Below are 15069 nucleotides of genomic sequence, written 5' to 3' on the forward strand. Positions count from 1 at the left end.
CATGGCTATAGCCTAAGTCTAATTGATTCTGATGACAATTCCTGCAAGTCTTCTTTAATTTTTGTTCATTCAATCAATAAAAGCAAATACACTGTTCCGGTATTACTTGAGACTGAAAGCAGATTTTACGGCGACACATATGCGTAAGTATTGGGTTATTTATTTTGATGAGTTAAATCGCATTGAACAGAATTCTGCTTTCAAACGGTTATTCCGGTCGAATTTTTGATTTTACAAATAGGTAATTAGTTAGAATGTAATTCTCAGAAGCATTGACGCACTGGATACCATTTGTTGAATCTTCTGAAATTTGTTGGACTAGTAATTTGAACAATTTAAGTTTTAATAGTGTAATGCATATCAGAGACTTAAAAAAATTGAGAAGAAACGAGAGAAAAGAAGAAGGCATGTATAAAACAAATGTTGTTTCGAGAAGTTGTTGTTATATATATTTCAAATACAAAATGCTTATATTTCGATCTCACAAACCATTTCAAAACGTAAGGAATAAATCATCAACACCAGGGATGGTTTAATTCATTCACTCGCCTGATTCAAGGCGATTGTGTTGTTGCATAGAATGCTTTTGAATTGCCACTCATAGTGGAATGAACCTTCTCACCACGACCTAAGCTGAGCGGCGTTACAGATGAATCACCCGATTGTGTTAGCCCTGGAAGCGAATGACTGCAAAACAAGCGAAACAAAACGATTGTGCTCCATGTGGGTCAGGTGATTCTATCGGGAACGCTCACTTGCGATTGAATCTTTTTGGTTCGTGTGATTGCGATTGATTGGTTCAGATGAACTCATTTTTCGATACGTTTGTGTGGTTGTTTACCGAATAATATGTTAGGGTCATATTGATCGAGAAATGTAAATGTTTATAGAATATAGTCTTCTTATAATCCAATTATAAAGTTCAGTTATGTCGTATTCCATCCGAAAACGGCTGAATGGAATCCGCCGTTGAAGAGCGGTGCGACTGTTCGTTTTAAAATTCGACAACAAACTGACGGTGCAATCTTCGTCGTTGCTACTCAACCCGATGGCGCTACCAACACCATCTCACACTGCGGTGGCTGCAATGCGCTAGCATTGCCATACCCCGCCGCGCAACCTCTCTCAGCCCTTCACAAGCTACCGATTCCTTGGCACATGCTTAAATGAAGCAAAGTTCGTCAGAAAATTCAATATGTTACTCTCAAATACTCAATCATGCACAGATTCTTTCACGATAGAGGTCAATATTAGTGCATATGCAAAATTGAGAGTTCGAATCAAGTCTAATGTAAAACTTGCCACATTGTACGGTAAATTGGGGCACGCGAAATATGTGATTTCACGATTGGTATATTTGATTGCTTATGTTTAATGTACTATCCGCAATAGCAGAATCAATTCATAGTCTAGAATCACTTATACAAACTAAAATAATTAGCCGCTTACTCTGAATACTACATCTTTCTCCTTCCCTACTCTTTCATCTTTGTAAGAATATGATTTCAATTTTATAAATATTTCATTATGAAGAAAAATCATACCTAAATTGTTCCAAAATAAATTAGAACAATTCTTAATATTGTAGTACCATCAAAATCTAATGCAAAGAAGAACAAACTTGATATGTTAAGTACCGTCATATTTTTGCTAAAAACCTGGGTGCTGCGGATAGAGCTGTTTTTCTGCGCTCAAGCGAGTAGAGGGATATTTTGAAATCACTACCACAAACAAAATTATATTGCAGTTACTTGGCTGTCAAACATTTCCCGCTCTTCGAATTTCTCTTTCCATGCTGCACGAGGGCGCGCAAATGTTCTAGACTCTAAATGACTTTACGATTGTTTACATTCATTCCTGCTCCAATCAGCTGCTGAATATCGTGAAATATGGTAACGAGTGCTTTTTTTTGCATTCCTACTAATTTTCCATTCGAAATATAATGTGAAAATATTTGTTACAAAGAATACAAAACTCAAACCAAGTTTATTTTTATTTTTTCTCCGAATAATAACAATACTTCTCAATATTAGATCAGAAACGAACATAACCACAATCTTTAGATGTTTGGCTCCGGCACAATAGAAAAGTTTGGCTTCAGTTTGACAACCAAATCGATTCTATTCGCACCACCCAGCTAAAAACTAATAATGATTGTGGGTCACATTTTAATTTTTTTTTCGGAATTCTACTTGCTTCTTCACAATTCGGAATACACTAAAAATGCCTCGGAGTCCTGCTCGGTACTCACAAAGAGCAATCCTCTATAGAACTTGCAAACGTAGTCCTACGTCAACATTCTTTGGAGTTTTACTCACTCTGGAATAAATGAAACAACGCCTCGGAGTCTTTTTGCAAAATGTATTCCTTCATAGAAGTCACAGACGTAATCCTACGTCAACATGTCTCGGAGTTCTACTCGCTCCGGAACGAACAAAATTGTCTCGGAGTCCTACTCTGCATTCGTGTGGTCTTCTATAGAATACCCAGACGAACATGTCTTGGAGTTGCATCGGAGTCCAGCTCTGCATTCGCAAAGTATACTCTTTTATAGAACACACAAACGATGTCCTACCTCAAAATACTCGCTCCGGAATAACCAAAAATGCTTTGGAGTCCTTCACATTCGCAAAGTTTACTCTTCCATAGAATACACAGACGTATTCCTACGTCAAAATGCCTCGCCTCGCTTCGGAATGAACACAAAATGGAATAAACACATTTTTTTTCGGAGTCGTGTTCTGTATTCGCAGAGTGTGGTCCTCTATAGCATACCCAGACGTAGTCCTACGTCAACATGCCTCGGAGTTCTGCTCGCTCCGGAATAAACAAAAATGCCTCGGAGTGCTTCACATTCACAAAGTGTACTCTTGTATAGAATACACAGGCGTAGTCCTACGTCAAGATGCTTCGGCGTTCTACTCGCTTCAGAATAAACACGAAAATGCCTCGAAGGTCGACTCGCATTCACAAAGTGTACTCCACATAATACACAGACGTAGTCCAGCGTCAACATGTCTCGAGGTTCTACTCGCTCCGAAAATTATCTCGTAATCTTGCAATGCATTCGCAAAGTGTACTGATCTACGGAATACCCAGATTCAGTCATTCGTCAAAATGTCTCTGATGTGTACTCGCTCCGGAATGAACACAAAATGCCTTGGAGTACTGCTTTGCATTTTCAAAGTAAACTTTTTTTGTTGAATACACAGACGTAGCCCTACTTCAACACGCATCGAAGTTTTACACGCTCGGGAATAAACACGAAAATTCCTCGAAGGTCTGCTTCGCATTCACAAAATGTACTCTACAGACGTAATCCTACGTCAACATGCCTCGGAGTTCTACTCGCTCCGGAATGAACAAAAATTGTCTCAGACACCTGCTCTGTATTCGCAAAGTATGGTCCTCTATAGAAAACCCAGACATAGTCCTACGTAAACATGTCTCGGATTTCCACTCGCTCCGAAATCAACAAAAAATGCCTCACATTCGCAAAGTGTACTCCTCTATAGAATACACAGCCGAAGTCCTATGTTTACGGAATGAACACAAAATGTCTTGGAATCCAGCTTCGCATTTGCAAAGTGGTCACAGACGTAGTTCGACGTCAACATGCCTCGGAGTTTACTCATATTCACAAAAAAAAAACGCCTCAGAGTCTTCATTCGCAAAGTGTACTCCTCTATAAAATACCCAGATGCAGTCCTACGTCAAAATGTCTCTGATGTTTACAGGCTCCGGAATGAACACAAAATGCCTTGGAGTCCTGCTTTGCATTTTTAAAGTTTACTCTTCTTTTGAATACACAGACGAACCCCTACTCCAACATGCCTCGGAGTTCTACACGCTCCGGAATCAACAAAAAAATGCCTCACATTTTCAAAGTGTACTCCTCTATAGAACACACAGCCGTAGTCCTACGTCTACGGAACGAACACAAAATGTCTTGGAATCCTGCTTCGCATTTGCAAAGTGGTCACAGACGTAGTTCGATGTCAACATGCCTCGGAGTTCTAATCACATTGACAAAATAAAAGCCTCAGATTTTTTACTCACTTCGGAATGAACACAAAATGTAATAAACACAAATTTTCTCGGAGTCGTGTTCTGTATTCGCAGAGTGTGGTCCTCTATAGCATACCCAGACGTAGTCCTACGTCAACATGCCTCGGAGTTCTGCTCGCTCCGGAATAAACAAAAATACCTCGGAGTGCTTCACATTCACAAAGTGTACTCTTGTATAGAATACACAGACGTAGTCCTACGTCAATATGATTCGGCGTTCTACTCGCTTTAGAATAAACACGCAAATGCCTCGAAGGTCGGCTCGCATTCACAAAGTGTACTCCACATAATACACAGACGTAGTCCAGCGTCAACATGTCTCGAGGTTCTACTCGCTCCGAAAAAGAAACAAAAAATGTCTCGGAATCTTGCAATCCATTCGCAAAGTGTACTGCTCTACGGAATACCCAGATGCAGTCATACGTCAAAATGTCTCTGACGTGTACTCGCTCCGGAATGAACACAAAATGCCTTGAAGTACTGCTTTGCATTTTCAAAGTAAACTTTTTTTTGATGAATACACAGACGTAGCCCTGCTTTAACACGCATCGAAGTTTTACACGCTCGGGAATAAACACGAAAATTCCTCGAAGGTCTGCTTCGCATTCACAAAATGTACTCTACAGACGGAATCCTACGTCAACATGCCTCGGAGTTCTACTCGCTCCGGAATGAACAAAAATTGTCTCGGACACCTCCTCTGTATTCGCAAAGTGTGGTCCTCTAAAGAAAACCCAGACGTAGTCCTACGTAAACATGCCTCGGATTTCCACTCGCTTCGGAATCCTGCTTCGCATTTGCAAAGCGGTCTCAGACGTAGTTCGACGTCAACATGCCTCGGAGTTCTAATCGCATTCACAAAATAAAATGCCTCGGAGACCTGCTCGCTCCGGAATAAACAAAAAAAAAATGCCTCGGAAACCTGCTCGTTCCGGAATAAACAAAAAAAAATGCCTCGGAGACCTGCTCGCTCCGGAATAAACAAAAAATGCCTCGGAGACCTGCTCGCTCCGGAATAAACAAAAAAAAATGCCTCGGAAACCTGCTCGTTCCGGAATAAACAAAAAAATGCCTCGGAGACCTGCTCGCTCCGGAATAAACAAAAAAAAATGCCTCGGAGACCTGCTCGCTCCGGTATCTTTTATTATATCCTCGGGAGACCTGCTCGCTCCGGGATCATGTTTTATTAAACACTCGAAGACCTGCTCGCTTCGGTATTTTTTTCTATGATTTCGGAGACCTGCTCGCTCCGAAATCCACAACATGAGAGCATACTTACCATTTAGTAACTAGCACATTAATGGATGTGGCAAGCACCATTTTCATGCGCTAGTTACAAATATAAAACCAAACACTACCGACTGCGACATGTCGTATTCCATCCGAAAACGGCTGAATGGAATCCGCCGTTGAAGAGCGGTGCGACTGTTCGTTTTAAAATTCGACAACAAACTGACGGTGCAATCTTCGTCGTTGCTACTCAACCCGATGGCGCTACCAACACCATCTCACACTGCGGTGGCTGCAATGCGCTAGCATTGCCATACCCCGCCGCGCAACCTCTCTCAGCCCTTCACAAGCTACCGATTCCTTGGCACATGCTTAAATGAAGCAAAGTTCGTCAGAAAATTCAATATGTTACTCTCAAATACTCAATCATGCACAGATTCTTTCACGATAGAGGTCAATATTAGTGCATATGCAAAATTGAGAGTTCGAATCAAGTCTAATGTAAAACTTGCCACATTGTACGGTAAATTGGGGCACGCGAAATATGTGATTTCACGATTGGTATATTTGATTGCTTATGTTTAATGTACTATCCGCAATAGCAGAATCAATTCATAGTCTAGAATCACTTATACAAACTAAAATCATTAGCCGCTTACTCTGAATACTACAAGTTATAATATGACATTTATCTTCAAAACTCATCAATTATGTGGCTATGTGGATATATGCTGCCATATGCCTCCGGGTACGCGTAGAGGACATTTCAATTTTCACACTAAAATATGTAATGTGACAAATCTTACGTCGGGATTTTCCACCAAATAAATGGTTATTTATGTGGTTGAAATGAATAATGTCCACTCCTGGTTCATGTAAAGTGCACCCCGGGAACTGGTAGAAGGGTACATTTCCGTGTTTACGCTGAAGTATTCCAAGCTTTAGCAGTTTGTTCTTGTTTGTCCATCAAATTCCAACATTCGAAACTGATTAGTGACCACAATGACCACGCCACTACTAGAACCCACAAGGTGTCGGCTAGGATTTTTTTTTCTCACAAAACTACGCCTTGCGACAATTTTTTTTTTCCAACACGTAAATGCTTCTCCATTCAAAATTGATTACCGCAATCACATTATCCGCTCATGGATCCCGTAAAAGGAGTACATACATTTTATCTCGATAGTGCCTATACCAAAATATTTTTTCCAAATGTTATACAAAATTTTAATTCGTGGAGTCATTCACGTACTACGGAATAATTTATAATGTGATTCAGATTCCATTGAACGAATTTAGCATCAAAACATTTATTGTCGGCATAGCACCAACTTAGAATTCGGAAGTAGGGACTTCCGAACCGAACTTTCTTCCGAAGTTTTATCTAATTGATGCGTTGTTCCAACTTCGGTATAACAAGCGTTCTAACTTTGTTCCGGATAGACAATATTAAGCAGCATGCCGAAATCCTTTTACAGTCCTACGTAACACCAAGTATATTATTATTTCATAAAATTCAGGGAACAATCGAAACAGAATCTAAGAGTATTATCAGTAAAAATTCAAATTGTATGGGGAGATTTGTTTTCAAACTGAATCGGAAATATGCATTACATCAGCAATCCGTTTTTGTTTTATTGAAAAAAAAAATGCTTATTGTAAATGTTGATAATTTCAACTCATTGTCAACGTTTCTATCCGGGGGTTTGGATGATGAAGATCCAAACCTCCGGATCGAAACGTTAGCAATGATTTGAAATTATCAACATTTTTAATGAGACTGAAAGCCGAAAATTCTGATAACTATTAATCTAGAAATTTCCTCTATTTTAAACGGTTTATGTTTCCTTAGAATTTGCTCATGAAATTGCTTCCAATTTTCACGAAAAAATATTTGAATTAAAAAAATAAAAAGTCTCCTGAATTTCAACGTGTTGTCATTCATACAAACAGATTTTTTTTTTAAATTTTGTCAGGAAATTCCTTTAAATTTAAATTTGTTTTTAAAATTTATTTTGATTTTTCACAAAAAAACTGAATTATTTTCGGGAAATTAAGATTATTTCTCATCCAGTACAAGCAAAAGTATTATAGCACAAGAGGCTTTAATAAGCAATGCAACGTTTGTGACCAACATGATTCAACCATAGCTTCCCAGATTTCGCATAAAGAGTATGATCGCTAACTTGACTGTCAAATTTATTGTTCTGGTTTGTTTATTCTCAAGTATAAAAAGTGAAGTAGCCCCACAGTAGAAGAAGATTTTTGACACATCAAGTACATGTTGGTCACAATATTTAAAGCGATTATATCGGAAAATTTAAAAAAAATAATTTAAAAAGAAATTACTTCTTTCCACGCAAAACTGCTCTAAATTGCATTGAATTTTACAGGAGAAATTTGAACGGAAAACCTATTCTAAAGGGGAAAGTTTTTTTACACCCTTCTCTATGAAGTTTTTAATTTCCATACAATCGATAGAGGAAATCCAGAAAATACGTCTCGTTAAAAATAAAGTGATGTATCACCCACCTTCAAACATCGCTTTTTGTAGAAACATATATAATTAATTATACAAATGTGACGTAATTTACGAATGTTATGGTACTGCAAATGGCTTACATGGGATTATGTTACTGCAAATGAAAATATGAGGTTGAGTGTATGTGTACATAAAATATATTGTACAATTCAAATGTTCCAGCTTCTCAAAAGTGGTAAATTTATGGAAAAAAGATTGCAAAACAGTTAATTATTTTTAATGTTTAATTGGAATGTGTGGTCATTACTGGCATAACTACAAATAAGTCCTGTGCCATATTTACCCTAGTGCACCTGGTGGTTATTAATTTTAAATGCGGGATAATCTGTTTTATGCTTAATCAATAAGAATACCGCACAGTATATTTTGATGCAAAAATAAATATGTTCCCTTGTTCCAGAAGTGATCAATGTGGTCGGTCATTAATTTTGAATGCATAACCATGATGAAAAGTCAGAAAAATTGCGCTGCCGCATGACATATTTTGATGTGGAGACGGAAATTTACACTACGGGTTGCTCGAGGGAACCTCATATTGTACCGCTCATAAAAAATCTACTCCTCCGCTTATTTATAATCGCAACAAAAAATGAGCGCAAGATAGTCGTCTAAAAAAATATTTTTGAAAATCGGGCCGCCACGTGGGGGATTGTGGCGATGAATGCTCTGATAGCACGTGCTATATGTACTGCGGATAAATTTTCCACATCTATGAGAGCCTTGGAAAATGATCACAAAAGTTGTCAACATATTCCAGGGGTGTTGAACATAGTTGGCGATCAATTTCAAATAGATAACCAATTAAGTCTGCAACAAATACCTATAACTTTCTTCTTCTGCATCTTCTGTCATCATTTGTGGTTTTATTTAATTACTAGACGAATCTGTCCTATCTAACTCGTGATTTTATTTTATCTAAAGCCCAGTATCCACTTAAAAAGTAGAGAGGTTACTGAATTTTGTTCGATATTACCAAGCTGAATTTTGACAACTGATCTGCATGGAACAAAATGTCAGTTTTACTTGCGGAATAATCGAGCAGACTATTTTTCAAAAAGTAAAGTGACAGCTCCTATAGTTTGCATGGGAACCTTACAAATTCCCTTTTCAATTTTTATTCTTTTGAGGTGGATACTGTTGACGAAACTTCATTTAAATTTTTTACTTTTCCGATTCAGTAAACGGAATTTAACATGGGGTTAGGATAGGAAAAGGAATAAAGGAATTTCTTTTGAACACGATACCAACCTTAAGTGTCAATGGTTTGTTTGATTGCAGCGTCGCACTCAAGATCGATTTCAACTCGAGTTGATGGATTCTTCAGAACTCTAAATAAGAAGATATAAGACTAACAGACCCGACGAACTTCCGTTCGCCAAAAAATGATTTATTCTCTGATTAGTTCTCGAGCCATGCAGAAATGTATGCTTCAATTGTATGGGAGCCCCCCCCCCCTTCTAGAGCGGGGATGGGCTTCAAACCATCTTAAGAACCTTCCCCGGCCCCAAAAACCCCTGCATACAACTTTTTACGCCGATTGGTTCAATAGTTTCCGGGTTTATGGATTTAAACATGCACCGTCTAATTCCCTGAGGAAGGCCAAGAGCAAGGGCCGAAACATAGGAAACTAAACCAACGTGTCGTTTCGATTTTTGTGAGACTGAAAAGCCGCTAATCCCAAAGTTATCAGATGATACAGTCGTTTTTCACCACCCCCTTCGATATGCAAAGACCAACATTACAGAAGAAGGAAATCATATTTGTTTCAGCCTTATTTGATGAAAAATCATGAAAAATGAATTGCCGAACAGCAGTTTTGGTTAAAAAATGAACATGCCCTTCAAGCTCCCTGTAGCAACTTGCAGAGTCCAAAAGTGGACAATAATGGATTGACAACCGATTGCAAGCGAATATTCATCTATTTGATGCAAAATTATTCACAAAAGAGCTGACATTCGGCATATTTTGGTGTAATCGCCAATCGATTTAAATTACGTAACCATCTAAATATTCGAAGCCATGACAAGGCTTAAGCTGTTTGGACAAATGTTGAGTTATTATATACGAAATTGTAGCGCATTTTACCTAAACAACATTTTATCACCTAGCTCTATCCAGTATCCAGGAAGTTGTCCTGAACTAAATGCCTCTCCATGAAAATTTTAATGCTGCACTTCATGCTAATTGACGCATTATCTTGTAAGCTGGAAACAAACCTTAAAATAAAAACAACGCAAATAAATTTACTATACCTAGTCATTAATTTGTCAAGCAGGCGAAAAACTTGAACCTAGAAATGATGCGCTTTAAAAAAAAAGTTCCATCGCATGGGAAGTAGTAAACAAATTCAGTTGGATTTGCTGCCACCCACCCGTTGCTTATTGTGGACTTACCAGCAAAGGCTTCGATATTCTACCAAAAATTGCGGTAAACGATCCCGTGAATGCTTCGGAAAGGATCACGGTGATTGAAAGAATGCATTCACTTGCGAATCTTTCCCTTTGCATCGCGTAGCGATCCAGTCCATACATGAGAGAATCGGTGGATAAACACAATCAAAAATTAAACGTAGGCAAAAGTTCATCTGTTTGTTTTATCTCCTTCATTCGCGTGAACGTGTGACTCTTGGTATGGAGCGACACAAACGGTGTGTTTCATAGCGGGAATATGTTTATGGGTGAGTGCTGATTGAATGTAGGGTGAGGCGATTTTTACCATCCTTGATCAACACTGATGAGCATATATTCGCCATTGCGCAATCGGTGTCGTTTTCACCTCTGACGAAGCCCACTCCTCATATTTCGTGTGAAACATCACTCCGTCGAAAGGGGGATCTTCCCTGAATTTCTGCAGGTTCAACCCAATGCAACCCATCGCTTCAACTACGAGTCGGTACATGGTCTGATAGAAAAACACCAACCGAAACGGGCGGCTTTGCACCTTGGTAGGAATTTCCATCGTTGCGGGATCATAGTCATCAGTCACCACCTGATATGCCACGTGCAGCAGCAAATCGGCCTCGAACAGCTGGAGGACGTGGTTCTCCATCAAATTGCACAGAGTGATAACAGTCGGAAGCAAAGGTCGTAATATGGGTTTAAGTTGACGGTAGTCTAATCGTTCGGATACGATCCAGCTAATTAGTTGCAGTTTTCGATCATGGAGATTTTCCCCGACAGCCGGATCGGAAGAAAAAAGCTCCGGCAAAGTAGGTGGTACATCAGTGGGTGGAAATTCCACAAAGAAGCGTTGGAGTTTGTGTTTGAGCTCATGATCAAGTTTGATGACGAATGGGTGCGTGTAGGACTTCCGATGCTCAACGCGGTGATACAAAACAATCCCGGCTGTACGCAAGTGAATGCGGAGGGCGAATTTGGGGAGTCGTTCTCCCAATTCTATCCTGCGCATATCAACCGGTCCAAACGAAACGGTGTAAGGCTTCTTGTGCCAGAGTTGATACATGAACTTGTTGGGATGCTTTAGGAAAATCTCTCGCATTTGAGGCGATTCCTCGTGATTGGTAACTGTGGAATAGTCCTAAAAAACTTGGGGAATTAGTGGCGACGTGGAATACAACTTGGATAAAAACTTACCGTTTTGTAGAAATCCAAGCTGGTTTGGAAGCGATCCTTCACATGCGCGTTACGCGGTCCGAACGCCTGTTCCACAACTTTGCTCACATCTACTGATTTTGGCCCCTGACGAATGAATCTGGCTACGTTTATCATCTTGTCCGAGTATTTTCCAAGTCTGTAGTGGAATCGCTTCAATTCTTCAAGCACCACAATATCGTTACCACAAAGAGTCGCGAACAACGGCATTTGCGCAAAATTTAATCCCAAATGCTTCAACAACGCCTTACGATTGTACTCCAGCGTGTCCAAACTAGTGATGTCGAGATCCCTGGATGACCAATACTTCCAATCACCATCGTAAATCAGAAAATCGGAGTCGTTGGAAATAATAGCCAGAGCGTTCGCTTTACAAGCGAACGCAGCCAGCTCTTGATCACACTCCTTCTCCAACGAAACGGTCAATCTACCGTGCCTTCGGGCGAGATATTCTATAGCGTAGCAGCAAGACGGAGCTTCGTGGTTTGCCAGAATCGCTTCTACATCATCGCCCATATCAACAGCATCGATCAGCTCAAGCATCTCCTGATATCCCCTATCCCGACGCTGGGACCATGTATCAAGCTTGAAGTCCAGCACACTTCCATCCACGAAGAACTCCAGCGTCACATCAAGAGATTTAAGCTTTCGCAGGAAACCGTCGATAATCCAGAAGCCTACATTAAAGCGCGCACCGAATATCAACGATTCTCTATCTATTCCCATCAATTCGCCAAGCAAGGCCCACACATCGACGACTATCACTGGAAGCGGAGGATCCAACGTGGCATCCGCTGCGTTGTTGTGGTACTTCCTGAAGGTAAAAAAATTAAATGATTGAAAAATAAGAAATCAAATGATTGGAAATAAAAATCAAATCGTACCGAACTTCATCAGCAATGTTTACTTTGGAACAACCGTTATCCACCTTGTTGCGGATGAAATGATCCAAATGTTTAACACCCATTGTGTGTTTGCTTAGAATTCGCGAAATAGCCACCGAAACAACTTGACTCAATCAACTCAATCGCAACGTAAAGGGCAGATTCAACGGAATAAACAAACTGTTGCCACTTTACTGCAGGTAAAGAGGCTGCACTCATAACAAAGAGATGAAGTGTCAAAATTGGAACAGCGCATTTCAAGCATAATTTTTCATAACGACGTATGTAATAATTCTGAGGATTCGAGAAATCCTTTGCAGAAAGTTGGCAAAACTTTTTCTAAAACTGTTTTAAAACTAAATCTTTTTTCAATACTTTTTCCCGCTGGCATGCATCATTACATGACACGTAATAAGCGTGCTCCACATCAAAGCTCAGTTCATTCAAATTCACTGTGAAAAACAATAAAATTATACATACACCGGTATGCTGCACGTACGTCGGTGTACATTGGTCGGTTTTCCATAGTGCGCACGATTGACGCAACTGCAGTTTTGTTTTGTTTTGCTTTTTTGTTACATAGGTCGCTCTTAGTTTCCATATGTTAAAGCGACGTATGTAACAGTGAAACTTCAAAAATAGAACTTTTTACATACGTCGATTCGTAAAAAGATTGAATTAAAGAATTTTAAGATCTGAAATCAGTAAAATCTATGCGTATTATATAAAGCCGTGTGTGATTGTCACGTTGTATTAAAAACCTCGTTTTGTTTACTTTTGTTACATACGTCGTTATGAAAAATTATGCTTGATTTGTTTTTAATCCAGGCTCGTTAACTGCAGGGATGACAGATACAATTTTCATACACCGAGAAAATTCTTTATATTGACCTGGGTGGTGCGGATAGAATCGATTTGGTTGTCAAACTGAAGCCAAAATTTTCTATTGTGCCGGAGCCAAACATTGAAGATTGTGGTTATGTTCGTTTCTGATCTAATATTGAGAAGTATTGTTATTATTTTTGGAAAAAATAAAAATAAACTTTGTTTGAGTTTTGTATTCTTTGTAACAAATATTCTCACATTATATTTCGAGTGGAAAATTAGTGAGAATGCAATTAAAAAGGACTCGTTACGAAATTTCAAGAGATTCAGCAGCTGATTGGAGCATCAATGTATGTAAACAATCGTAAAGTCATGTAGAGTCTAGCGCATTTGTGCGCCCTCGTGCAGCGTGGAAAGAGAAATTCGAAGAGCGGGAAATGTTTGACAGCCAAGTAACTGCAAAATAATTTAGTTTATGGAAGTGATTTCAAAATATCCCTCTGCTCGCTTGAGCGCAGAAAAACGGCTCTATCCGCAGCACCCAGATATTGACTATATTTGTCTCACACATACATTTTTGCAATTTGGCGACCCAAATATGCAATTTGTACCCACACATAAATTCAACAACTGCATATTAGAGACCACACATACATTTTATTTGATTATAGATTATATTTGAACTTCGCGTGGAGAGTGGTAATGTGTGCACTAATTAGAATCATGAATTAAATTAATGGATTTTTGCTTTTTGCCAATATAAATGTGTGGAATTTTTGCAGTGTAGGTGTGTATCAATCTCAGTAAAATGTCTGTATAGACTAACGCAAAATGAACTCCCCCAAGAAATTATGACGTTTGAGCGGGTCGCATAATGAACGCAAAATGAACTTTTGTTCGAGAAGACGACCCGCTCAAATGTCAAAATCCATCGGGTGAGTGAATTTGATGAACTCCTGCACAGGTCTATTTGTCTGCACTGAAAACCAAAACTACCCAAAAGTGGGTTGATTGCACTCAAAACCGTGGTTTGGGCCAATAACCAAAATTTGAGTAAAATGACTTTTCTGGCACTAGGTAGTTTGCCTTTAATCCCATGTAAACAATTTACCCAAAGCTGAGTTTAATTTATCCAAAGCGGACCTTATTCAACCCAAAATAGAGAATATTGAATTTACTCAAATTTGGGTTATTGGGCTGAGCAACCTCGGTGAGGTGTTTGCATCTTGCTCTAGTTTTGATAGCAATCATGGGAAAGAAAGGGAAAACTACCCAAATTTGGGTAAATTTTTTCTGCTATATTCTCATCAGTGCGTATATTGAACTCAAAGTTTGGGTTGATTTATCTGTCCGTGTACACTCTGAGAAAAATCTATAAGGCATTTTATGAGACAGATCGAAACAGCTGTTTTTCTCGTGTTTATCTACTTTGACAATTAGTGGGAGCCCGTTTGTTTGGTAATAATGGGTCCCATCATCAATTTTACCTGTTTTACTTTTCGTCTACCAGGGCTTTAGAACAAAGTTTTTCATATGATTCTTGAAACGTGTCGTTAGATTATTCATACCATTGAGTTCTAGGCATGAAATGCTGAAGAAAACACGAATGAAAAGTAAAACGTTTCAAACATTATTTTGTGATCGGACCTAACGAAATGTTCACGCAGAGTCATACCAAAACAAAACATTAAAAGTAAATAATCGGGCCACCGCGAAACGTCTCATAAAATGCCTTATACTAAATAGATTAAAAGTCATTCTATCTGGCTACATTAATTTTCAGCATGCCCAAGCCGTTGAAATATTTCAGTATTTTCGTTTTTTGTTTTGTTGTTGATTGTTAAAAAGGACAATATTGAGAGTAAAACACATTTTTTACTTTATTATTCTTTCGTCTCATACAATAGGT

General features: G+C 38.9%; 1 protein-coding gene across 1 annotated transcript; it reads right to left on the reverse strand.

Annotated features, from left to right (window-relative positions):
• Positions 1–10409: 10409 nt before the first annotated feature.
• Positions 10410–12524, reverse strand: LOC134221630 (uncharacterized). Its single transcript, XM_062700819.1, has 3 exons — positions 12336–12524; positions 11434–12265; positions 10410–11377 (listed from the first exon to the last, which is right to left on the reverse strand). The coding sequence occupies exons 1-3, from the start codon at positions 12416–12418 to the stop codon at positions 10565–10567; spliced, it is 1728 nt and encodes a 575-aa protein (XP_062556803.1). The 5' UTR covers positions 12419–12524; the 3' UTR covers positions 10410–10564.
• Positions 12525–15069: the final 2545 nt, after the last annotated feature.

The sequence above is a fragment of the Armigeres subalbatus genome, chromosome 3 (genome assembly GCF_024139115.2).
Source record: "Armigeres subalbatus isolate Guangzhou_Male chromosome 3, GZ_Asu_2, whole genome shotgun sequence".
Classification (NCBI taxonomy): Eukaryota; Metazoa; Arthropoda; class Insecta; order Diptera; family Culicidae; genus Armigeres; species Armigeres subalbatus.

What these genes read in the sequence shown, in the direction of transcription:
- LOC134221630 (XM_062700819.1), bottom strand. Translation starts at nt 12,418, where the DNA reads ATGGGTGTTAAACATTTGGATCATTTCATCCGCAACAAGGTGGATAAC. An exon ending in AACATTGCTGATGAAGTTCG is followed by an intron (nt 12,266 to 12,335) that starts GTACGATTTGAT and finishes TTTTACCTTCAG; the next exon opens with GAAGTACCACAACAACGCAG. An exon ending in GCTTGGATTTCTACAAAACG is followed by an intron (nt 11,378 to 11,433) that starts GTAAGTTTTTAT and finishes CAAGTTTTTTAG; the next exon opens with GACTATTCCACAGTTACCAA.